Source organism: Lepisma saccharinum, chromosome 17, assembly GCF_977018435.1.
Source record: "Lepisma saccharinum chromosome 17, izLepSacc3.1, whole genome shotgun sequence".
In the NCBI taxonomy this organism is placed as follows: Eukaryota; Metazoa; Arthropoda; class Insecta; order Zygentoma; family Lepismatidae; genus Lepisma; species Lepisma saccharinum.
The window spans coordinates 34,336,274-34,364,163 of NC_139245.1; the positions used below are offsets into that span (position 1 = coordinate 34,336,274).

Genomic DNA, 27,890 nt, shown 5'->3' on the forward strand with positions numbered 1-27,890 from the left:
TATTGCATTAAAGATAACTAATAAGCCTGTAATTAAATTGCATTATTACTTTTACTATTTGATATATTAGGATGTGGAAATATTAATGAATGTTTGTAACATGTACGTCAGTTATATCCTTTATACAACACTGGAAATACCATAAAGACAATAAAAAGATATAGTATAGGATACCATTAAACTATATGGTATAAAATTTAAAGCAAACCACAAAATTGATTTGGTATATGTTTGAATATTTACCTACAATATTATGATTACCACCCGAAAAGAATGACATAAATACCCTGAATAATGTACAACATAAGTTTTTATTAAACTGAACACATTATGAGTATAATGAACTTATAGTGATACAAGTTTGGTTTCTGACATTGCACATTATCATTTTTATGAACATAAATAATTAGTAATGATAAAAATGATCTAGCTTCAGGAAGGAAAAAGCTAATTACGAACTTTAACTGTTCTGAATGACATTCTGATCACGATAAATACAACGTAACGTCGTCTTCAAAATACGGAATCGATCGTTACAGAATAAACAAACCAATTGTGTATACGTAGGCACATGGTGTATCAAACCATATTTTCTTGTGTGTCCTCAGGGACAATTTGCGCATGATCATTATCATGTCCCTATCAACAAACAAGGGTTCAGGCTGTTGAGCTAGTTCCATGGAAGCGAGTCTTGTGGCAAATACGCAATCTATTTGCTGGTCAATTGCCAAAGTTAATTCAATCAGCAATGCCTTTGAGCATAAGTGTCGGAACTACACCAGAAGGGTGAGTATACGATCATTATTGGATATTCGTGATTAATATATTGGATAATTTGGAGAGGATTTACGGAAGACTAGGTAAATACAGTGGGATCCATTAGTATTACCGTGCAAATAGTTCATGACTATTTTCATTAATTTTTCTCTTACATCCTATGTGTTTTTAAGCGATGGACTTTTCTGTATGCTGGTGCAGAAGTTGTCGACAGCTTGTTTTGAGTTTTATTTTAATTGTTGAAGCTTTTATTGGGTCAAATAAAATTCACAAACATGGTGATGGACAATTTGCACGGTAATACTCATGGATCCCACTGTACAATGGGATGCACAAGTATTTCTCGGAAAATTGTCCATTGCAATTTTCATCAATTAAGGAATTGATTTTTACGCACACTCACCTCACTTAGTACTCTGGTAGTTTGTTTCTTTATACAGTATATTTGCAGAAGATACAATGAAACCTACAAGTGTATCAATATACGCTGTATAAAACACACCTTATACATAACTTCGTTGTCTGTACACTGGTGCAAGAATTATCAGCAACTTGTTTGGCGAATTGCTTCCATTCTTGAAGCTCTCATTGCGTAAATACAAAGAGAATAAGCATGGTGTGGAATAATTTGCTGGGTAATATTTGTGCATCCCACTGTACAACAAATATTAATTACAGTTTAATTACAGTTGTACACAGATCAATATTGTAATTTAGGAAAGAACTTGTGGGTACCATGGAAATAATTCACATACGTATGTAATAAATACAATAGCCTGCAATGCTGTATGTGTAAATTACAACAGAGCCGCGAAAGTCCAATAGGAAGGCGTCTGGTTGTCTTGCGGGTGTCCAGGTTTCGATTCTCAGGGAGGGCGATTTCAGTGGGAGATTTTTGCAGTACTGTCCCCGTATAGAGTGGCTCTGGTCCTCACTCAGCTCTAAAGAAAATGTTATCTGAGGGCTTACCTTTAGTGTTATAGGCGACCGGAGCGTGGTGCTAATCAGTGGCGAACGCTCAGTTCGAAAGTAGGGTAATAGGAGCTACAAACCCACCCCTTCATATTTCGACCTATGTATTTATGGCACTTTATCTATCGTTTCACGTTCAAAATGTTGACAAAAATGTTCATCATTAAATTTGATGCTGGCTGACCATCCACTCCATAGATAACGGTAGTAGGTGCTACCACTAGAGAGTGTTCGCCACTGGTGCTGATCACATCACCTCCACACAACGCCGAAATTACGAATGTATGGAGCTCTCTACCTTAACCCTAATTACACCAAGGGGTTACGCGTAACACCGCACACCAAGGGAGGGTTAAAAATGTCCAAGACATAAATCATTATTTTCTGTCCCAGAAAATTGAATATTCTTCTCTATTTTGTAGTAACTAAAAACTAAGACAACTGAAGGCTACGAACAAAGAAGGTATTAAGTATATCACCTTTATTATTTGTTATTCTTACAATATATTTTAACATTATGGAAATTCTATTAAGTATATCACCATTTTTATGTGTTATTCTTACAATATATTTTAACATTATGGAAATTCTATTCACATATTTCCCGAATTATAAGAGCAATGACGTAGTACTACAGACATAAATTATTTTTGTTGTTGGAAGCTACAGAGTAAGCATTATTGTCTTATATTACTTTCCAAAAGTCATTGTTGGTTACTCTGAATCAATAGTCTTGCGTTTGCAAGAGCGGCACACGTGACTTTTTTCACTATGTTTTCCACAAACAAAGGCTTCACATTTTCCACATACAATTGTTGTTTTTGTTAACTTGTTCAACTGTACATATTTTGATCTGGCTTCTTTGCAACAAAGAACACATCTTCCTCTTCCTGTTTTTGGTTCTTTTACATGCACATTATGGTAACACGTTGCACCAAGGGTGGGTACTTTATGACCACCACGAAAACTTTTTTTAAATTTTGGGTTATTATCTAGAAATGAAAAGTATTGAATGACAGAAAATAAAATTTAAATTATTTTTGACACAAAACCTGAGTTATGACATGATACTAAAGAAATATCCATAAAAATTCTTATCCGAATCGAGGTATGGACAATTTTTAACCCACCTTGGTGTACGAAGGGTTAATGAGTGATAAAATTGAACGCATCGTAAAGAACACCCATGCCGGGATTCGAACCCGGACCCCTGGCGTTCTACCGCTTTGTTAACCACTTCGCCACGGAGATCAACTTCACCATTCGACTTGCTCTATGGAGTTTTATTTTATGACATAGATGCTTTTTGCAATTTGTCCCCACTTTGAAAACTTTTAGTTGGTTACGAATATACAGAATCATTAAAACTGTCAAGTCTGGGTTCCCATTTAATAACGGTTGACGAAACAAAAAAAAAAAAAAAATGAAAGAAATCCTTCGGAAGTGAAGAGATCTTACAAACTTTATCTCTATGTCAATCTTCTCTATCATTTGAATTTTTCAAGATATCACACAGGTACCACCCCACTTTTCTACTCGCCCATGTATTTTAACGAAATAACATAGATTATATAGAAACTGTTAGCTGTTACGAAATTACAGACTCACCCTGTATATCGACACCTAAAAAACATTACCAATTTTTGCCGCTGTAGGCAGTTTTGGATTTATTTCGGATTTCAAAGAAAACGTTAAAATGGGAGTAAAGAAACTAAATGGACAAACAAAACAAAAATTTAAATAGGTTTTCATTTGTAAATGCACCCACCATAAAAAAAATTAACACAAACATGAAAATGCAACAAATGAAAGCAGAATCGTTCCATTTCAGCAGATTAAAGAAACCTAGCAATACGATTAACTCTACAGTGATAAATGTTCAGTACAAGGAGAGCGCTGAAGATTCTCAACCCAAACCCAGGTTTCTTGCGAGGATTTTGAAGAAGATACAAATCTACTGCGGTAATACATCTCTTCATGGTCTTAGATATGTGGGTGAGGAGGACAGATTTCTTATTGAAAGGTAAGTCGACAATCTTCTTGTAATAAAGTAACGGTAAATTTCGAAACATTTTAGAGATAACCAAACCACAAAGATATTTAGCAAGAATTTTCCAACTTAGAAATGTATGAATGCGTAAAAAAGTCAATAACACAAATTCATTATTCTAAAATTTCAAATTGTTAAAATACTGAGAATCGAAAGCTTCAGAGTAATCACGTTGCTTCAACGAATAAATAGTAATGGGATCGAGAAACAATAATTTTAGTTATGATTAATTGGGATAATTGAAATGATTATGTCCAAATATACTCTATCATTCCTATTGCCTGTAACGACATTCAACAAGACACTTTTCATTTAAATATCACAGGACAACACTTGAAATAATTTGATTTTCCACACAATGGAAAATAATGTGAAAAGTTATAAAAATATAATTTATATTAATTATTATTAGCTAACGATTATTCAAAGCACTCTGATTGATTGATTTGTTTTATTTAGTACTTAGATTTTCTGCAAATTTTACTAATCGCGAAGATGGGAATGAAAAGTGAAAGATGAAGTTGATGAAAGACAGACCCAACATGAGCCACACAGATACTGACTGAGAGTCAAATGCCATAGCCTCTCTAGTCTGCAAAAATTAGCCCAGGGTGTACTATGTGGAAGAACAAAGCACTTTGATATTTACTATAATATGAATTTATGGCACATTAAATACTTCAATGTCTCTTTTGAAATAATAAGAAATCATGCTCAAATTACCGGTGCGGATAATCTTCCCTACTTTTATTAGACATAAATTCATTGGAAACGAGAGAAATATCTCTTTACAATTATCTACAGTTCATCGTCTACCAATAATTAACACGCAACATTACAATTCATCTACAACGGTATATCTACCAATACTAAATTACTTGACAATTACACAGCTTATCTTTACATTCAACCTTGGCGTTCTTTTAAATTACTTGTTTTGAAAAGAATATAAGCATATGACATGATGGCATGTTAGTTGATGGCAATAACAATAATATTAAGATATATATCTTCATGGAATTAGTAAATTTTACAAAGATGCACATCTACCGTGAACGGTTCTTCCATGAAAGTAGGTACAACTTTGTGACCTTGCTTTATTGATTTCCCCTTTGTGTAAAAAAAAATCTGTTAACTTTTTTCACATGAAACGTTCAGTTTTGAGAGCACTTTTCTAATAAATGAAGTTATTTAATATTGGCCAAATTATCACATTTTTCTTTACTTTCATAGATTTTATATATTCCTCATAGACTAAGAATCTATTCAAGAGGTTCTAGTTCGATTCCGAAGAGAGCACATGTAACATATGGGATTCCATTTCAAATTCTGAGCATAAGTGGGTTTAAAACAGCATAATGCTATAATACTATTCTCTCAAAAGTGAGAATTTTCTCGAACATTGCATGTTATGTTCCAGTTTCAGAAGCCAGAAAACAGTGGCGATGGGATTTGATCACATACCCCCCCCCTCCAGTGCAAGGCCACTTTGGGTCTCAAAGGACTGTTGTTCCATGGAATTTTGTTTAGTATTACGTTACTATTGTCTCAATTAATTTCAAGAAATGAATGTATATTGACTGCTTTCCTAATTTCTTTTCTTGACCTTGAATCTCCGTCTCCATATGTTAACGTGACAATGAATGATCATTAGATGACGTAGATGAAATTATGAAGACAGTGTACCAGATATTTCATGGCTTGGACTGAAATCCAGTACCTTGGAAGGTTTAGATTCTAAGTTCAACACTGGACGAGCTGAGCCACTGAGGTGGCAAGACTTAGCTAGAATTTCAAAAAATATTGTAAGGCTACATAAAGTGGACATGGACATGAACATGAACAAAGAAAAGAACTGCTGGTCACAAGTAATGTGGCACGCGCTTCAACAATCCAGAAACATGTAGTTAGCAACCCTGCGTCACATGAAGTAGTCATAGATAAGCTGTTGCACTAGACGTTGCTATGTTACGTACGTCACAGGATTTTAAGATTTTGCCACATGGAACCTGTCTGAAGTAACTTGATATTTTCACATTGGTATGATGACCTAACCGCATTTCAAGTTTCAACCACATATCTCACAGAAAGGATGCACCCTGTTACAGTTGAGTAGGTTTCTGTATTTCATATGTTACATTGACCGTACGGAGGCCACTGAAAAAAGAGTAAGAGTACTATTTGATTGTTACATCCATTATGTTGTAATGTATCATACGATGAGACAAAAAAATTACCCTTCTTAATTATAACTGAATTAGGTTTAATTCACTATTAGCTATGTTCTGTTTTCTTAGATAACAATGCAAATATATTGTTTTTATAGGATATTCTGGATAGTGTCTTTTACTTTGGCACTCTTTACTTGCATCTACTTGATAAATGGTGTGTGGAATAAATGGAAGAACTCGCCTGTCATAGTATCGCTCGGAGAAAGACCGATCCCAATATCACATGTTCCGTTTCCAGCAGTGACAATTTGCAGCACGAATAAAGTACGTCAGACTGTGTTCAACTACACACAATTTCTAGCGAACTACTCCGAGAGAGAGTTATGGTATGTATGATAGAAATTAGTCCCATAATACGTTGTGTTATGTTTTCTTAGTGTTTTAAAATTTTAAGTTACTTTATGGCACTTAAATTATTAGCGAATTTAGCAACTCTGTTTCCTACTTTGTGTCTTCTCTAGGTGCTAAGGTGAAAGGATTTACGTGGAAGCCCTTAATGCAAGGAAGCTAGGCTTCATTGCATGCTAAATTTAGAACATTTACGCCTTATGTATCATTGAGCGGGAAGAGTGTAGGAGAATTGCTGCGTGGTTATCCAGTTAGAAAGGAGGTATTGAGAAAGTGTTTAAGTCATATGCATGTAGGGAGAGTAAAATAAAATTAATCATTTTATGGTAGTAGTACAAATATATGAATACTTATATTATTATAGGGTAACAGTTTCATGCATCGGAGACACATTTAAATCGGATATTTTGTCTTTCTTGTGTTTTGTACTTACCAATTATGTATTGCGGAACATAGTGGAAGGTGCCAATATGCTTTTTGCACGAAAACAAACACTTTTTCTGCTAAAATAAACCATTTTCCTTAATGCTACGGAAAGCACGTCACGGTGCGATATCGCTTGCTTTGCGAATTGTAACGCTTCTTTTGTTTTCGAATATCAATGTTTCCAACTCTATTGTGCATGAAAGTTGTAAAAAACCGGGGATCAAAAACCATGCACGGGTAGCCCCACAAACCATTGACGTTAGCCCCAAAAACCATCCACGGGTAGCCCCACAAACCATTGACGTTAGCCCCAAAAACCATCCACGGGTAGCCCCACAAACCATTGACGTTAGCCCCAAAAACCATCCACGGGTAGCCCCACGAACCATTCACACGAGGTTAGGTTAGGCCTGTTAGGTTAGGTTCCATTAGCACCCATTTCACCCCTAAATTCATCGAAAAACCATTTTTCTTTCTCGAAAAAAACCGCGCGTTTCTCGAAGAAAAAAAACTCGCGTTTCTCGAAAAAAATCGCGCGTTTGGAAACCCTGATTCCACTAGCGAGATCGCGTGACTTCCGACGCTAGAGCCATCTGCAGGTACATCTTGGAAACAACGGCATGATGTTGTCGATTTTCACAAAATGCGCAATATTATTACATGAAAAGTGATTATTTATTGTTCTGCTGCATTGTAGAATGAAGTTTTAGGAAGAATATATATCGACGGAGGTTGTAAACCTTGGACAAACTCATTTCCGTAAGTAGTTTCTTGTGTAAAATTGAAGAAATGTGTCTCCGATGCATGAAACTGTTACCGTTTAAGTCATATGCATGTAGGGAGAGTAAAATAAAATTAATCATTTTATGGTAGTAGTACAAATATATGAATACTTATATTATTATGAACCAGAAACATAAATAAAACATATATAAGTCATCATATGTTTATTTCGTTAAAATTATTTATCACTGATTGTGTGTAATTTGTTTGTAAGAAACTTTTCAGTAGAACGTCTCTGTAAAAGTAACTTACAGGTATTTTTCAAGTTCCGTTAACTGTATCTGAGTTACTTTTTAAAATGAGTAACTGTAACCCCGTTACTTTTAACTGGACATCACACAGAAGAAAAGAGAGATTTGGTGATATATGCCATCGTTAGAATATTTCTGGGTAGCCCAATATTTGTAAATGATGTAAAAAGGAATCGTCTGTTTTCTGAAGGAAGGGTTTGCTTTTCCTTGTCATATAGGGATCGTCGAGCGTCATATACCGAATTGGCCTGTTTGCCTAACTGGTTGAGAAAAGAATACGCCTTCAACACCTTCCAAACTTCTAACTCCAGTGTCGTGGACGACGAATTTCTTAATTTCCTTTACAAGGTTAGTAACGTTCAGTTCTTCATGAATTTTAAGCCGATGTAAGCTGTAAATGATAAAGAAATGATACTTCATTACTTATAAACACGACTGAATTACAGTTCTCACAATTGACGCAATTTGCTTTTAATGAAACAGAAACCTTATGCTGAAGGTCTAACTTTTAGTGAAAATGTTCGCAATCTAGCTTACAAAGAAATACGCATCTAGAACAACTTCACCCACTACTTACAAATGACGCATTGACGATGAAAAAAGGATAATACTATTTAATATATTGGACAATTCTTGCAGATGCATGTCTAGTGTGGCAACACAGTGTACATTGTCTCTCAAAAGTAGTAGGACAACGACATTTTAAACTAGGCAACCCAATTTACACAAGCCGTTGGTCGGTTGCGTGTAGAGTTAGGCTCAATTTCAGGGTTGCCACATGCACAATAGATATTTATAAAATAAGCGAAAGAAATAAAAACAAGTAAGATTGTATAAAATTATTAAAAATATCACTATTATATCGCAAGTGACAAAATTCTTTGATAGAAAAAAATATGTTTTCTAGTATTTCATCGCTGATGAGGTGAGAGAAAACGAAAGGTGACAAAGGAGAGGAGAAAGAGAAAGCGGAAGGAGAAGAGGAAAAGTAGAGGAGAGAAGAAAGAGAGGATAGACGAGGAGAGTGGAAAAAGATTCTAGGAGAGATGAGGAAAATGGAGCAAGGAAGAGAGAACGAGTAGAGGAGACGAGAAGTAGGGAGTGGAGAGTAAAGTAAAGGAGAGAAAAAGAGAAGAAGGAAAAGAAGAGAAGAAGAGAGCAGTGGAGTCGGATATCTAAGACAGAAGATACGAGGAGTGGAGATGAGTGGGATGGAGATAAGATGCGAGAAAAGTAGGGAAGGCGATATGAGATAAAAGCAGAGCGAGCAGAAGGAGGGGAGAGGAGAAAGAGAAGAGAAGAACAGAAGGGACTGGAGAGAAGAGGTAGTTGCAGAAAATATCGTCTCAGCGTCAATAATTGGTGCATTGGTCAAATTATCGACATGAAACATTCAATAACATTTTGAAATGTATTGGATCGGTTCGGAATGCCTTTTGGCTTAGTTCAGAGCAAGGTAAAATCTTCCATGTAAGGTCTTTGTTTTTACCTGCAATTATACCACTAAAAACATGAATGTAATCTGAATATTTATAAGAATTATCCAATTTTTGTCCACTTCTCGGTTCGTTGAAATGGAGATTTTGTAATTTAATATTTCCCCTCCCCCCATCGTTAATTCCAAACTGAATCATTCCGTTTCACACGGAGTGGACAATGAACGCAATGGGATAGGTCTAAAACTTACGAAAATTTTCTGCCACCGGAAGGGTTTGAACCTACGACCATCTGATTGACAGTCCTGAACGGTAAACACTACCCTACAAGCTTTCGCTCCTGAAAGTAAGTAGAAGGAGTTGACCAATGTGAAATGTAGATGCAACTCTCCTCCTACATGTAATGTAACAAAGAAAACGAAGGTAGTACGACTCGGCGAAAACATTTAATGGATAATTGCACATGATGAAAACTTTTCAATCGATATTTGCGGAGGTATCCTTGCATTGAACTCGAGTGGGAAAAGGGGTAAAATTAGTATGTCCTGAATTGCCACAAATATAAATAGTTATTTCATTAATAATTGTCAATGTCTTTGAAGCAGTACACAATTATCGTTAGAGTATCATAATTCACGATCATATACATGAAAATATCCCTTTGAATGTGTGTCAATTCATTTATTTGTTTATTTTTTTTATAAATTCCATATGCAGAACAATGTAGCCACTATACACTGCTATTACAAATAATGCTACCATGCACTCCACACCTAGTATGGAGGCTCGAACCTGGGACCGCTAGCAGCCCAATCGAGAACTCTAACCACTACACCACGCCCTTACCTTCGATTGAAACAACATTTTTTAAGTATTCTGTCCCTCCAATATTGTAAATGTCGTTGGGTATACATGTATTTGAACTTTTACTCTAATTTTGAATTGCTTTCTTGTAGTATAGCAGATATCTTCGGAATTAATTTTCGAAGTGATGAAGAGAAACGAGAATATTGGTAGTTGTGAAAATGCGAGTTATTTCTTCTAACTTATTATTGAGATTATTAATGGAAAATATATAGAGGCTTGAATATTGCAGGACGATATTCTTTTCCTGTGATACTGCAACAGACGAAATGATTGTTTACTGACGTAAGTGTCGTGTTCAGAACAGTCTTACGAAATGTATTTGCTGTTGCGTAAGGTAACACGAAATAATTACACCGTTTGCGAACTACCAAATCTGCGCAACGTTAGACGTAAACAGGCGGAAAATTTTATTCATAAAATGACTTCACATTTGACAGTATTAGTCAAGAGAGACTCGTGGGACACTGTGTTAAGGTGCTGGAGTATATACTTCTTATTTTTCTTCCTCGAAGAACTACAATTTTTAAAGTAGAGTAACAGTCGTTCTGCTCTTTCTTATTTCTTTTAAATTCTTCCACATTCCTTTAATTGGGTTAAAACTAAATAAAAATATTGCTTGCATTTCTGTCATTGACGTAGACCAGGCCCATACGCAGGATTTCTTTGAGGGAGGGGCCAGACCCAAATTTATATACAGGGTGTCGCAAAACTCTTTCAACAACGTTGGGGTGCTGGTAGATATCATGAAAACAAGTAACTTTTCCCTATAAAGTTTACCTCGAAAGCGCTTAGTATCTACGCTATAAGCGCTTAAAATCTATCCTGTACGTATGCAACCCATCGCAGCAAACGCTTGCTCTGATATAACTACCAGGGGCGCGTGGCAGGGTTACCACTAGCGTTCCTCGCTAAGAGAGACGACTTGAAAACAACAACTTGGGAGTCTTGCCTGAGCAAAATCCAAAACATTAATGGTACTTGCGATGTTGTAAGAAGCATTGACAATATTTATAAACTGACCAAGACAAATAATGGGCAGATTGAAATTCAAGATTACTCATTCTAAAATTTCTCCATGATTGATTTGGTTTATTTTAATTAACTTTTCTGCCACCTTTGGCTTATCGCGAAACTGATGATGATGTGATGAAATAACAAATGACACCAATGTCTAGGCCAGGATTTCAACCCGAGACACCTTGCGCCGTAGCGAGGAGCTGTGCTAACCACATCACCGCGGAGTGTTTCGTGTATCATGCAATATCAACAGTTGTAAGGGACACGTGAGATGGCGGAAATCCACGAACGAACACATGTAAACATGATGTGTTTGCTGCCTCATTTCGAACACGCAGACTATAATATTATTACAATTTGTTTGAAAATTATTCCTATCTGTGCTAGCGTTATTGCTAATCGTGTTCGTCTCATAATGAAATAATTGCAAGGCTCTGTTAATTTAATGATTCATTGATTGATTGATTTGCTTTATTTTATTTCGCATTTTGTGCCACTTTTGGCTAATTTGCGAAGATGGGGATGAGTGATGATATGATGAAATTGATGAGTGGAAACTCACAAACATTCATATTCAAGCCGGGATTCGAATCCATGATCCCTGGCATCGTATCGCGATGTTCTAAGCACTCCGCCACGGACTCCGACTTTCAATTTAATGGAAAACGTCGTTTAGACATGAATAAATTCACACATTATAACTAGTGCTTATTAAAAACCAAAGCCAAGGAATGCATACTTATATCAAGCGCTGAACTGTAAAGGGCACTCGTATTGAACATTTGCGTATTATTTACATTTGTTAGTTCGTGGATTTCCCCATCTCACGTGTCCCTTGCAATTGTTGATATTGCATGATACACGAAACTCTCCGTGGTGATGTGGTTAGCACAGCTCCTCGCTACGGCGGCAGGTGTCTCGGGTTGAAATTCTGGCCTAGACAAGGTGGCATTTCATCACATCATCCTCATCTTCGCGATTAGCTAAAGGTGGCAGAAAAGTGAATTAAAATAAACCAAATCAATCAATCAATTATCGAGATATTTTAGAATGAGTAATCTTGAATTTCAATCTGTCCATTATTTGTCTTGGTCAGTTTATAAATACTGTCAATGCTTCTTACAACATCGCAAGTATCATTAATGTTATGGATTTTGCTCAGGCAAGACTCCCAAGTTGTTGTTTTCAAGTAGTTTCTCTTAACGAGGAACGCTAGTGGCAACCCTGCCACGCGCCCCTGGTAGTTATGTCAGAGCAAGCGTTTGCTGTGTTGGGTTGCATACGTACAGGATAGATTTTAAGCGCTTATAGCGCAGATACTAAGCGCTTTCGAGGTAAACTTTATAGGGAAAAGTTACTTGTTTTCATGATATCTACCAGCACCCCAGCGTTGTTGAAAGAGTTTTGCGACACCCTGTATATATAAGAGAGAGAGAGAGAGATATTACAAAATGGTTCAAATAGTGCGAGCGCCATTGATAATTCTATGTTTAGAAAATAATATATTTATAAATTAAATATTGCGTACTAGGAATTATTATTACAATAAAGAACATGTCTTTATTGTAAGCGTTATTGTCGAATTATTTTTAACGCTGTTGCACATTCAAAATTTATCTCAAAATGCTGAGAAGAAATGTAGCTGTAGCGAAATTTTCGCTACAACTACAGGTGTTTTGTAGCTTCGCTACAGCTACAGCTAAAATTCTCAAAATATAGCGCCGCTACAGCCCCAGCTACAAATTTTGAAGCTAGCTACAGTAGCATTCCATTCATATTGGGGGTTAGGCGTAGAGCTGACAACTCTGCACTGTAAAAAGACATGTCAAGAATCAGCAATATGAGGCCATGGATGTTCCGATGGTAAAATATTCTGGAGGTAAAATAGTCCCCCATTCGGATCTCCGGGCGGGGAGTAATATTAACAAATGGAAAAAATATTAAAGAGGAAATAAAAATAAGGCTTAATTCAGGAAATGCATGTTACTTTTCTCTTCATAAACTTTTTTCTTCTCGTCTAATATCTAAGAAACTAAAAGTTAAAATATACAAAACAGTAATTTTGCCTGTAGTATTATATGGGTGTGAAACTTGGTCACTTACATTGAAAGAGGAACATAAATTGAGAGTATTTGAAAATAAGATCCTTAGGAAAATATTTGCGCCTAAAACGGATGAGGAGATAGGTGAGTGGAGAAGGTTACATAATTTAGAACTACATAATTTGTATTCATGTCCAGATATTATTAGAATAATGAAATCAAGAAGACTTAGGTGGGCATTCCATGTGGCACGAATGGTAGAGGAAAGAGGAGTTTACAGGATTCTTGTTGGGAAACCTGATGGTAAGAGTCCTGTAGGAAGACCAAGACGAATTTGAATTTGAATTTGATTTTAAAATTTTGGGTGCGTTAGCACTAAGGCTATTTTGCACCCGTCACACTATACGGGGTCCAGCCCCTTATCGTTTCACATAACAACTCTAACGTTGCTTAAGTAAAATCATAAAATATTAAAATGTTCTGACTTTCGTTAAAAGCCGAGGCTGCAAAGAACACTCAGCACAAATAAGGACAAAACACAGGACAACACAAACAAAATTATACTGGCCATGGGGCCAGTCGCCAGAGCCTCGTTAGTCTTCAGTCCAGGGTGCACTAACGTGTAAGTGAGGTTGACATTTGGGTGTACTAAGTGGAAGGTCACCCCTTACACCCCGAAGACCAAGACGAAGATGGAGGGACAACGTTGAGATGGACCTAAAGGAAATCGGTAGGGATGGGAAAGAGTATATAGAACTTGCTCAAGATAGGGACAGATGGAAGGCCTGTGTTGCTGCAGTCATGAACCTTCTGGTTTAAGAAGGCTAGAGAGTTAGTTAGTTATAAAGAACATGTCTAATTGTGAGTTAAGAAAAAGCAATATAAAGATACATTCTCGCATCACGATTGCAGTTCGAAAAAGTCGGGACAGGGATTGAAAGTAACGCACTGTCCGGACAAAATCGCTGAATCGGACGTCTGGTAGCCTTGCATCAATGATTATAAAACTAAAACTATCCAATATTGCAGCCTGAAGACTTTTGCGCAAGAAACAGATTCATTTATGTAAGAACAAAATTGAAATTTTTACACATTTCTAAAATCGACGATGTTATTTTCGTAGTTATTGATAGGTGCACATTTAAATATTTTTTTTCAGGATTCGAGGGGGACATGGCCCCCATGCCACACTCCTGGGTAAAAACTGGCCTGACGTAGACAGTGGGAGAGAAATTTTGGAGAATCTTTCTATTAAATTTATTATTTACGTCCACCTTATGCTCAGATAGGTTTATTGACAATCGTGAACTTTTCTTTTAATAGATAATATTTGGTTTTAAACGACGGGAGAATATTGGTCAAATTTCCTTTCGTGCTCTTTTGAGAGAATATATATTTCTACAATAGCAATCGCGTTCGGAAACGGTGAAAAAAGTGACTTGGTTTTCAAAGGCAGACAAGCTTGGTAGCGTAGCTTGCTCGCGTTCAAAGTGACTCACTCACGCTATTCAAGGCCGCTTCTTATCGCGTCGATGCACAGTGTCTGCACCCAGCAAGTTACAAGTGACCAGAGTCGAATTTTAAAGAGAATCTGAAGAATGATAGATATCATCAGAGGCGGCTAGGTGGGCACTAGCTCAACATGCAATAGTTTAAGTGGTAATTTCTGACAAACAAGAAACCTTATTGAATAAGTATTGGGATAATAATACGTGTATCCGCTTTGTTTTTAACAATGTAAGCTCGAAGACAATCTGTATTCCATTTGTTTATATTGGCAACTTGGTCAACCGGAGGTTATTATAAGGAACTATTTCGTAGATGTTCATGTAACCGTTATAAAGTTACAAATAAAGTATATTCACAAGCTTAGATACACTAAAAACGAAGAAATAAATTCAGAGTTAAATTTGAAATGCATGTGTATAGAGTAATTCTAGAAGTACAGAGCTAGCTATATCAGAGTATTGAACTTATTTTTGCTGGATAACGTTTACAATATTCACGCGACAGAATAATTAAGAACTGTTGCTCCAAGGGAAACAAAGGGCGTAGTGTATTGGTTAGAGATCTTGAAAGCATTGATTGCGGTCCCACGTTCGATCCTCCATACTAGGTGTTCTTCTTTTAATTCTCCTTTTACTATGTATAAACAAGGGAATGGTAACATTATTTGTAATAGCAATGTATAGTGGCTACATTGTTCTGCAAATGGAATTTATAAAAAAAATAAACAAATAAATGAATTGACACACATTCAAAGGGATATTTTCATGTATATCATCCTGAATTATGATACCCTAACGATAATTGTGTACTGCTTCAAAGACATTGACAAATATTAATGAAATAACTATTTATATTTGTGGCAATTCAGGACATACTAATTTTACCCCTTTCCCACTCGAGTTCAATGCAAGGATACCTCCGCAAATATCGAATGAAAAGTTTTCAACATGTGCAATTCTCCATTAAATGTTTTCGCCGAGTCGTACTACCTTCGTTTTCTTTGCTACAAACAAGTATTGGTTGCACATTACATGTAGGAGGAGAGTTGCATCTACATTTCACATTGGTCAGCTCCTTCTACTTACTTTCAGGAGCGAAAGCTTGTAGGGTAGTGTTTACCGTTCAGGACTGTCAATCAGATGGTCGTAGGTTCAAACCCTTCCGGTGGCAGAAAATTTTCGTCAGTTTTAGACCTATCCCATTGTGTTCATTGTCCACGCCGTGTGAAACGGAATGATTCAGTTTGGAATTAACGATGGGGGGAGGGGAAACATGAAATTACAAAATCTCCATTTCAACGAACCGAGAAGTGGACAAAAATTGGATGATTCTTATAAATATTCAGATTACATTCATGTTTTTAGTGGTATAATTGCAGGTAAAAACAAAGACCTTACATGGAAGATTTTACCTTGCTCTGAACTAAGCCAAAAGGCATTCCGAACCGATCCAATACATTTCAAAATGTTATTGAATGTTTCATGTCGATAATTTGACCAATGCATCAATTCTTGACGCTGAGACGATATTTTCTGCAACTACCTCTTCTCTTCAATCCCTTCTGTTCTTCTCTTCTCGTTCTCCTCTCCCCTCCTTCTGCTCGCTCTGCTTTTATCTCATATCGCCTTCCCTACTTTTCTCGCATCTTATCTCCATCCCACTCATCTCCACTCCTCGTATCTTCTGTCTTAGATTTCCGACCCCACTGCACTCTTCTCCTCTTCTTTTCCTTCTTCTCTTTTTCTCTCCTTTACTTCACTCTCTACTCCCTACTTCTCGTCTCCTCTACTCGTTCTCTCTTCCTTGCTCCATTTTCCTCATCTCTCCTAGAATCTTTTTCAACTCTCCTCGTCTATCCTCTCTTTCTTCTCTCCTCTACTTTTCCTCTTCTCCTTCCGCTTTCTCTTTCTCCTCTCCTTTGTCACCTTTCGTTTTCTCTCACCTCATCAGCGATGAAATACTAGAAAACATATTTTTTTTCTATCAGAAATAATTTTGTCACTTGCGATATAATAGTGATATTTTTAATAATTTTATACAATATTACTTGTTTTTATTTCTTTCGCGTATTTTATAAATATCTATTGTGCATGTGGCAACCCTGAAATTGAGCCTAACTCTACACGCAACCCACCAACGCCTTGTGTAAATTGGGTTGCCTAGTTTAAAATGTCGTTGTCCTAAAACTTTTGAGAGACACTGTACCACCTTACCAGAAATCATTACAAAGGGAGCAGAATAAAACATCCAAATTATAGAAATGCTCGACCTTGAAACGATACATGACTTCATGCAAAGGTAAAAACTCAAATTCTGGTCAAAACAAACCGCGTCATCCGAATTCTACCATTCACAACATCGGCCAATGGGATCCTAGAAGAAGGATTTATAAATTACCAAGACTTAATTAACTTAAAAACACAGAGTACATGCAGCAAAAGCATATACGTAAAGTCAAGCAGAATCAACGTTGGTTAACAAATCTGAACATACTCAATGTCATATGTCGTGAAAAGTGTATAATTGCCAACATATTAGATTATGATCTGGTGTAGCTACAGGGTGACAATTAATGAACTATATGAAATGAAACGGAAATTAGTGACAAACCACGTAGTACACAAACTGTATTGCACATGTAAACGGCACTACAGACATTCTAATTTAGGTTACGACATGTTCGATATGTCTGCCATCTCTGGCGATGATGTGGGGCAGACGAACAGCAAAATTCTGCATGACCCGCTGAAGTGTCGAAACATCGATGACCTCCTGAATGGCAGTTTCCAGCTCGGCAATGGTTTTCGGGTTATTTCTGTACACCTTGTCCTTAACATAGCCCCCTTCCAGTGGCCTCTGGGTACCCCAGAGCCAGAATGCGGTCCTCAAAATACTCCTCCAGGACGTCAAACACTCTCATGGTCCGATGGGGTCGAGCTCCGTCTTGCATGAACCACATCACAAACACTACCTGTTCTCTCAAACTTGCGAATCAAATTCTTGATTGTTAGCACACTTGGACCTGTTGTCTTTAACTTGTACTCGGTCGCAAACTTCCTTTGCGCCGCAATCGGACTGTTATTGCTCGCATAATAGGCCTTCACAAGTGATATACGCTCCTGCACGCTGTACCGTGACATTTTCACTTGCAAATGGCCGACATCAACACGTTGCGTGCGCATGCGCATACGAATTCCCATCATGCCCTGTGGCCAGCCACGCAGTTTGGACGTCATCACGCGAACCGTTCAGAAATTATGACGGTTTTATTTCATATAGTTCATTAATTGTCACCCTGTACCTAGCCTAGTTCTAGACACATACAAGTAAACCCTACTCCATATATATAAAGCCAATTACACAGTTTGCACAACAGTTATGCGAGAGGGAATTAAGGCTACAATAACAAATTAAGATGCAGAGCAACAAACGTGGCCGAAACATGAAAAAAATCAAAACCTTCAAGATCGCGGATCGGATTAAATTCGACATAAATTTGCAACAAGTACATAAAATAATTTTCTATGAAGGTACGCTTCATGACTAGTACACAAAGCCATTGACTATTTAATATAAACTTCCAGTATTACATTTTACAGGCTGGACAAGATCTGAAAGAAATGATTCCGATTTGCATTTGGAGAATGGATCCTGTGAATTGTTTGGACGTGTTCACACCCATTGTTACTGAGGAAGGGCTTTGTTATGCATTCAACAATTTGCCACCAAAGGCCGTGTATCGTGGTAACGTGTAAGTATGAAAATGGACCGTACTTATTTCGCTGACATTTTTTTAAAAATTAGTGATTTTATTTTAAAATTCATAGAAGAATTGGAATTATTTGTGCATGATCTTATTCTTCAGGTCGTTGTGGTTTGACTGGTAATACATTTTATATATTTCCTTGTATACAATACATAGGTCTATATATCTGATAGTTAATCACCACAGTCACTTTCTGTTATATTGTTGGTAATTACGTGGTAGTAATTTGAAGACTAAAATTTGTAAACGCTGTAAGTGCCAAAATAATTCAAACACCGTTTTCCACCTTAAACTGTGAAATGTGCCATGCTTTATAATGTGGTAAACGTGAAAAATGGCTGGTACCCCTCTAAGTAGTTCAAAGGACTTATAAAGAGGTCACTAGTGTGAACGTTCTTACGGGCTGATGTGCGGAACGATGAGATTCCCAACACTTTCGCTTTTGGCACCTACAACGTTTACCACTTTTAGTCCTCATTTGAGTCTTGAGTTTGAATCCAGACAAGATATGATAATTTCTATTTTTCGTTCTTCCATGTATTATTTTCCTTTGCTTGAGCCGATGGCGTATTGGTAACGTGGTTGTATCCCAGGTTGAGGCACATTGCACGGTGGTTTGAATACCACTTTAAACTGTAGGCCCAGTCCGCATTAGCTTCTCTGAGCATAAGAGAGATGTAGGGTATGGCCACAGATAAAGTAGTGCCTCTCAGCGCCTCTCAGCGTATTATTCCGAAACTTCTTGCGAGGAGCCGTTCCCAGTGGGAGGTCCGTGCACCGGTTTTCCTGCTTTAGATGAAGATCTGCTTATATATCTTTATCTGTGGTATGGCCGAGTAGGGTATGTTTGTGCCGCTTTAGGTTGGATCGAGCCCATCTGTCCGATTAGAATGGTTTAGGTTACGTTCAATTAAAACTCAGATATATTTGGAGAATTGTCTTAAGATATTAATGCTGTATCAAAACATAATAGTGAAGTTCACTGTGGTGTAAATAGACTTTGAGCAAGCTTTGATAAACGTTAACAATTAATTAAGGCGTTGATATGATATAATATATGTGATGTAAATCTACTGTATTGAAGGAGATTGAATATACATTTACAGGTTGATTACTACAAGTATCAATCCCTAATCCTTCTGACATAGTGGTGCCTGGGCCACGGCAAATATAATACCCCCTGGCATTTTACACTTAAAACCGGGGACTACCGACAAATAGCACATATAGGAAGTACAACAATATATATATAAATCACCACTGATCAGCTGTAAATAATAATTTTTATGTTATAATTAGTTTATGTGTATTTACGTATTTGTGTGTATTTATGCTTAGGTATAAAGTACTTGGCAAGCGCCCAAAGTGGGAGGACTGGACAGGGTGGTCTCTTGATTTCGGGTACCCTGAGAACAGCGGCTTCAATGCTACGCCTCGAAGGGCACTGGCAGGAGGACCTGACTCCGGTCTCCTGATAGCTCTGGACATTCAACGCCATGAAATGGACCCTAAGTGCACTGGTGTCAGCCATGGTTTCAAGGTATAGAAATGATTGACGACCTCTTAAATGTTATTTTTCATTATTAGAAATGTCAGTTTAAAGAATTTACATTGCACAGCAGTAACTGAATCTTACATCTGAATGTGTTCTTATAACATACGAAATTATAGCCCCGTACCAATAACAATTTCTGTGAATTTTGTTATTTTGTATCATTACCCCATGTTTCCATACGTGGGGTCGTTCAGACCCCAACAAGAAATAATACATTTTTTGTAATGTTAGGCACTAGTTCTGTCATAACAATGCACTTTACTCTCGTTCAACTCTAGCATCGTGCTTTTACCGGTGCTTCATAGATGGCACTAATGAATCAGCTTCACATCTTAGTTCATAATATTCATCTATGAGGGGCAGTCAAATGAAAACCGAAAACCCGCTACAAAGTGACAATGGAGTTTGTTTTATTCAAAAGTAATTGCCACAAGTGTTAATACATTTATCCCACTGGGAGACGAGACGATCAATTCCAGTCTTTGTAGAAAGGGGTAGGTCGCTGACGGATCCACAACCTCACCCACTGTTGCACTTCCTTCCGAATGAAACCGACGTCCACGAATGTCTTTCTTCAGGTCACAAAAAATGTGGAAGACACAAGGGGAAAGATCGGGGTTGTACGGAGGATGTTCAAGCGTTTCCCAGCCAAATGTCTGAAGCTTATCCCTCCCAGATTGGTAGTATGGGGACGGGCATTATCATGCAAAAGGATGATTCCGTCCGACAGCATTCCAGGGCGTTTTGACTTTATGGCGCGTCGCAGTTTCTGCAACGTGTCTGCATAGCGCTGCGCATTGATTGTGGCTCCACGCTCTAGGAAGTCGACAAGCAGAGGGCCCTTGCAGAAGCTCACCATGACCTTACCGGAACTCGTATGGACAGCTTTGGATTTCTTTGGCGGGGGAGAATCGACATGTTTCCATTGTTGGCTTTGCCGTTTGCTCTCGGACTCAAAATGGTGGCACCACGTTTCGTCCCGTGACGATACGTGGCAATAACGTGGTACCGCTGCAAATGACTCAGACATGCAGTCATTCTGTCAATCTTTTGTCCCTCCGTCAGTTGATGCGGAACCCACTGCGCGCAATTTTTTCGGAACTGCAGGTGATCTTTGATAATGGCATGCACAGAGCCATGACTAATGCCAACCTGAACGCGAATTTCTTCCTCTGTGATTCGTCGGTCTTCCCGGATCAGACCATCGATCCTCGCAATCACATCAGGCGTAATGGCTCGATGGGTCTATCCCGGGCGCGGATCGTCTTGCAGTGATGTGCGTCCTTCGCGGAATCTCTTCTGTCACTCGTGCACACTTGTCAGGGACGTGCAGTGTTCGCCATACACTGCAGACATGCGACGATGAATTTCGCGTGTTCCAGCACCCTCAGCCACCAAGAAACGAACCACACCTCTCTGCTCTTCTTTGCTTGCCTCCATTTATAATGCTCGACGAACTCACTTTTCACTACGCTCACCTCCTGAGCAATGACGAAGCAACTGCTGTGTGGACCTGTGCGTTTTCACTATGCATTTCTACTACCCTACAGATGGCAGTATCGATACGTAACAACAGTGTTGCCAACTTTTGCAAGGAATGCGTTTTATGGTGAGTGTTCGGTTTTCATTTGACTGCCCTCATATAAAGCGATATACTTCTATTTGGCCGCATTACTGTAAGAAGAAGAAATACATACTATTTGTCATGTTTCTCCCGGTAGCCCTTTGCTGTGCATCACCAATATTATTTACAACCTGTCACCTTTCTTGCTGAAAAGTAAGTTATTTTATGTAATATCAATGATGCATAGGAGAAACGAATCATGGCAGGTTAGTGTTAGTGTTGAGTGTTGCATCCTATGAGTGTGATTTGGAGATTCTTCAAGTGACAATGGGTTCTAGAAAAAGGTAGAATGAGCGTTCTGTGAATCCAGAAGATGGTAATTTTAGTGAATTTGTCTCTGAGTGGCTTGCTGAAGAGGGAGTTTTATCCTTTGAAGAAAGTATTCAAGACAATGATGCAGAAGGATGCTTCGAAAACGCCCAGGACATGTGCTCCGAAACATCGAGTTCAGCTGAAAGTGAATTAGACAGTGGTGAGAATGAAACATTTTCTTCGGATTCAGAAGCTGCTGCTTCAACTATTTTGACCGGAAGAGATGGTACAATGTGAACTTCTGTTACTAAACCTATTGCACAAACTCGTCAACACAATGTGCTTCACAATACCCCTGGACCTGCACCAGGAACTATAACTACCACGCCAAAGGACGGATGGGAGTATTTTATTACGGAAGAAATATGTGATGAAATATTATATTGCACAAATCTTGAAGGAGACGCATCGCTTCACACAAAGGGAAAAACCTGGCAATTTTATTACTATCAGGCATTGAGAAAAACTGGGACGTCGAGACAAGGGAAATATTCCTTGATAAACTTTCAAATCCATTGTACAAAGCTCTGTCTGTTAACAGATTTGAAGATATACGTAGAATGATTCGCTTTGATGATAGAAGGACAAGAGAAACTCGCCTACAATCTGATAAATTGGCTGCTTTTCGCCATGCATGTGACATGTTTATTCAGATGTGTCGAAAACGAGTCATACCGAACGAGAGTGTGACTGTAGATGAACAACTTCTTCCTTTTCGTGGACGATGTTCCTTCAAAAAGTATATGCCAAGTAAGCCTCCCAACATATATATATATCTTCTCTTCTCGCTCTCTCTCTCTCTCTCTCTCTCTCATACAAAACACATACACCTTCACACATTCACAGAATTATACGTACATACACAGTATATTGCTACACAAAACAAGTTTACTACTTAACTGTAAAAGTTTTTCTCAAACGGTTTCCAAACGTGTACTTTTTTGCAGCCCTGGTCGACTTAGACGGCAACCAGACAAGGCATTTTTCACTGTAAAATGGCTCGAGTTGTTTGAAAATTAAATATTCAATATGCAGATGACACAAATATTTTATTACATGGTTGCAATATGCATAACCTCCAGGTTACAATCGATGAAACAATGAAAAGGTTGGCCGATTGGATGAATGACAATCACTTTTATCTTAATGAAACAAAGACTTTCCAAGTAAATTTTAATCCTCGTACAGTGGGATACATAAGTATTACCGTGCAAATTGTCCATGACTATTTTCATTAACTTTTTCCTTACATCCTATGTGTTTTTAAGCGATTGATTTTTATGTATGCTGGTGCAGAAGTTATCAACATCTTGTTTTGAGTTTTCTTTTAATTGTTGAAGCTCTTATCGGGTCAAATAAAGTGCACGAACATGGTGATGAACAATTTGCACGATAATACTCATGGATCCCACTGTACAATGTACGCAACACATACATTTTCACCAAATATTAATATAATAGATTAAAAAGCTATAAATTCAAATTGCATAATTAATCCATTATTTTAACAATAGTTCCTCTCTATCATAAGTACTTATAAATTTAGTTTGTTATGGTCAAGTCTTTTTTTGCAATGGGGATCGTATTATATATTTTTGTTATCGGAATGATAGCTATAAGTAAACGTCTATTACGTAAGTGTTCCCATCTTACATTAATTTGGTAATTATATTATTTTATGCATACAATTAGTTTTGGATCTTTTATTCCAGGTACTCTTGCACAACCCAGTAGAATTTCCGCTAGTTTCACAGAAGGGATTCCTCATGCCTCTGGACATGCAATTGTCCGTGGTGGTGAATCCTCAGCTCATGCTGACATCAGAGCAACTGGGGAAGAAATCGCCTTCCTCGCGGATCTGTTACTACAGCTGGGAGAGGGCGCTGGGTTACTTCAAGTACTACACCCAAGGAAACTGCGAAACGGAATGCATAACGAATTACACACTGCACAAGTGCAACTGCGTTATCTTCTACATGCCTCGTAAGTTTGATAATTCAATTGAAGAGATTGTATGGTTAATGTCTGCGTTAAAGCGACATTGAATTGTCGTTGAAACAGAGCATTCACTATCCAACAAAATCGACAATTAGACCCATCTAGTTCGCTACACTTTTTGACACGAGGTGTAATGCACGTGCATCCCAGTATCAGGAAATTACGTTCAACCAAGTAGCGCTGTACGAAAGAATAGCGGTGTAGATTGAACAAATGGCATGTATGCTACTTTCAGCGTACGTTTCATTTGTTAGGACGTACCACTTGACCAAACACCACACCGTACACCGCTTAAGAACGTAGTGCAAACGGTGAAGACACCAAATACACTACATGGCACCAAATCGACGAAGTAGACGGCTCAATGTTGCTTTTTGTAATGAACTAGAGCCGAAAAGTGCAGCGAACTAGACGGTGCTATTGAAAAGTTCTGAACAACGATTTGATTTGAAATCTCGGAATGTCTTGAAATATACTCGTACACGACCAAAGAAAAATTTGATAACGATTTCGTATTTTATCGGAAGGTGCCAGTGTGAACGGAGAGAAAACATATATAGATTAGCCGTAACAAATATAATAATTTTCTTTCCAAGGGAAGACATAGCTATATTAGAAACTTGAAAGAGGTGTATTTTTCGGTATTTTAGATGGAATTTGAGACAACAGAGAACCTGTGCGATCATAATGAGTTAATGACACAAAATATAATTTCCAAATTTGTGTATATACATAGTTGTTTTCATTTTTCTTATACAATTTATGTTCAATTTTTTTTTTTTGTTTTACGGTTCTTTGTCGAATCAAATTCATTATCACATCACTCAATGCTAGACAAATATGATTGTTTGGGTGTGTGTTCAAGTCCACTTTGTGCACACTGATATGCTAATTGGGACTAGACCTACAATTTGAAGTGGAATCCAAACGACAATATTCCTCCATTGTGTATCAAATCCGTGAGGAGTTGTTTTGCTGTTAATAATAATCATCTTATATATGTACTTTGTTGTAAAATAAAATGCCATTAATTTGCTGGACATAAGAAATACTGACAGAAAATATCTATCTTAATTGTAGGGAATGAAACAACACCCATTTGTGGACCTCAGAAAATGGTTTGTGCTAAGATGGCCAATCGTAAGTAGGAATATATATATATATATATATATATATATACACACTGCTGGAAAATTGCTAGGGAACAGCAGGAGTTCTGCAGACATTTCTGCGTAGCAGCTGTATAGTTGCATAACGCTACTAGTAGAGGACAGTAGGGAGAAGTTTGTACATGTGGAAGAAACAACAGTGCCATCGGAGCACATGTTACTGGGAAACCCAGTCAAAACCAGTCTGCTGACACGAGCAGAGGGAGATGGCTGAATGCGTTAACGAGCAAAAGAGTTGTGTTAAGCATTACAGATAAATACTGTCATGTAAAGTGAAGCTGCTGTAGAAACATGGCCGAAAGCTTTCATCTGAGTGATTATGATCGTGGAAGGGCAGTTTTTAGGCTTGAGTCAATGTTTCACCAAAGCTGCGCGTGTAATGGGAGCAGTGGCGTGGCGTGACTTTTTCAAAAGTGTTACCGGCTATCAGTACGACAATTATATCTGCTAGACGTTATCACCCCCGCCCCCGGGTGAAGAAAACATGTCTTCGACCTAGATATTTGTTCATTTCGTTCTTGTTTTAGCAAGCAGTACAGTGATTTAGTCACAAACACTCCTAGAAAGAACTACCACGAAAATCCAATGAATAGTGGCAGACCCTTGTCAATTCTTTATCTGTCGCTGTTTCCTTGCGTCAGTTTGACGTTTGTGTGGTGAGCACTGTGCAGACGACAGACCTCCGCTCCTTTGTGGAAGGGAAGCCCACCTGTACGTATCTACTTTTGTTGCCAACTTAGTAATTTGGAGCAAGGTTTGTCCAAATCAGAAATCACACCAAGGAACTATATTTTCGTCTATTACCTAACTGGTCTTAGTTGTAGTTCGACCCCCTTGGCTTTGCAGTCTACCTCTAGTTGCTTCACAGAAATGGTATTCCTATTTTAGGCGAGATTTAGCTCTTTTCTGCCAATCCGATGTGACAAACACTGGCTGATCCGGTAGGTATGAACAGCAACAGGGCTCCTTAACAGGCATATGAATAACCCAATAGCACACTATGCCCAAAGTCCTTCCCCGCTCTTTCTTGCATTGGCGCCATCTTCTCCCTTGTTGCCTCTTCAGGGTAGCGGAATGGCCTCCCTCTTCGCTTCTGTCGGCTGCAGAAAAAATGTCCTAGGCAATATCTACTCGACGGAAACGGTGTTCATTAACGTATTCAACAATTTTGTCATTTTATTGAAACAACATTTTAGTTCTTTACATTTTGCTGTTACCTGCGGTAACACCGGCTACATGCACGCCACGTCTCTGGCATGGGAGTGTCCAAAAGTGTGATATCCTGACTGAAGAAAGTCACTGTAACCAGAGCAACAGCCGTGCGTGTGCATGGTGGAGGTCTAAGAACCTAGAGGACCGGTACGTAGAGCAATTGGCAAGAAAGAATCGAACCGCAACTCCTGCCCAGATTGCTGTGGATCTTGCAACCGCTTCAAGCACCCACCTTTCCTCTAAAACCATTTCACGGCGACTGAATAATGTGTCGCCTTATATGCTCGGAAGCCAGTGAAGCGTGTTCCATTATCTCCCACCCACCGCTGTGCCAGATTACAGTGGTGTATGGAACATCGAGAGTATGGTCAAAGAGAGTGATCCAAGATGATTTTATGTGATGACTCCCGGTTCAGTGTGATGAGCGATTCTGTACACCAGCTGGTGTGGAGAAAGCAGGGAACTCATTACCATCCACAAAACATCCGTAAATGTGACAGCTACGGTGGTCAGGGTGTCATGGTCTGGGTGTGTATCATGCATAATGCAAGAACACCACTCCATATCTTCGCAGCAGGCCCGGTAACAAGAGACCGATATGGTACCGAGATTGTTGAGGGATATGTTAGTCTTTTCTATGGTGCAATAGGTCCTGCGTTTCTTTCACGGACGACAACCCACATTCTTACAGCATTGTTTACGTTGCGGAGATACTGGAGAGGGAGGGCATTGAGCAAATGGCAAAGCCTGCATATTCGCTGGACCTAAATCACATAGGACATGCCTCAACACACTCAGAAGATGTGTTGCGCAGAGGAAACCACCACCCCTGATTATCCAGGAACTGAAAACTGCAGTAACAGAAGCATGGGATATTATACCAACGGAACTCCTGAACAGCCTCGTGGAGAGTATTCCCCAGAGATGCATATCGTGCATTGCAGTCCGAGGTGGTCATACACCTTATTGATTGGACCAGATATGTTGGCATTCATAGCATCGTTACTCCTTCGTGTTATCATTTCTTCATGCTCTGAAGGCACCCCTCCCTCTCTTCATTCTTGTTCTGTTTCTTTCCATCATGTGGATTTTATCTAGCCATATCGTGTCAATAAAGTTGACATCATATCTGAACTTCTACATGGTGATGTGGTGTATCTGGGCCAATGCCAACGAACATTACATCCCAATACGCGTTTATTCCCTAGCAATTTGAATTTGAATTTGAATTTAAAATTTTGGGAGCGACAGCACTTAGGCTATTTTGCTCCCGTCACATTATACGGGGGCCAGCCCCTTATCATTACAAATAACAACTCTAGCGTTGCATAACTAAAAAGCTTAAAATGTTCTGACTTCTGTTAAAAGCTAAGGCCGTAAACAGGCACTCAGCACACGCAAGGACAAAAAACAGAACAACACACACAAAATTATACTGGCCATAGTGCCAGTCGCCAGAGCCTCGTTAGTCTTTAGTCCAGGGTGCACTACGTGGAAGTGAGGTTGACTTTTGGGCGCCTACGTGGAAGGTACCCCTTACACACC

At 38.4% G+C, this 27,890-nt stretch overlaps 1 protein-coding gene across 1 annotated transcript in view; it reads left to right on the forward strand.

The window, feature by feature from the left end:
• Nucleotides 1–732: 732 nt before the first annotated feature.
• The window catches only part of LOC146001368 (pickpocket protein 28-like), a 28,197-nt gene continuing 1,039 nt past the window's right edge, over nt 733–27,890 (forward strand). The window contains exons 1-8 of the mRNA XM_083138682.1: nt 733–786; nt 3,584–3,772; nt 6,126–6,356; nt 8,057–8,186; nt 18,309–18,460; nt 19,814–20,015; nt 23,679–23,949; nt 25,045–25,104. Coding sequence (XP_082994808.1) covers nt 749–786; nt 3,584–3,772; nt 6,126–6,356; nt 8,057–8,186; nt 18,309–18,460; nt 19,814–20,015; nt 23,679–23,949; nt 25,045–25,104 — 1,273 coding nt within the window. The 5' untranslated portion in view covers nt 733–748. The remainder of the gene's footprint in view (nt 787–3,583; nt 3,773–6,125; nt 6,357–8,056; nt 8,187–18,308; nt 18,461–19,813; nt 20,016–23,678; nt 23,950–25,044; nt 25,105–27,890) is intronic.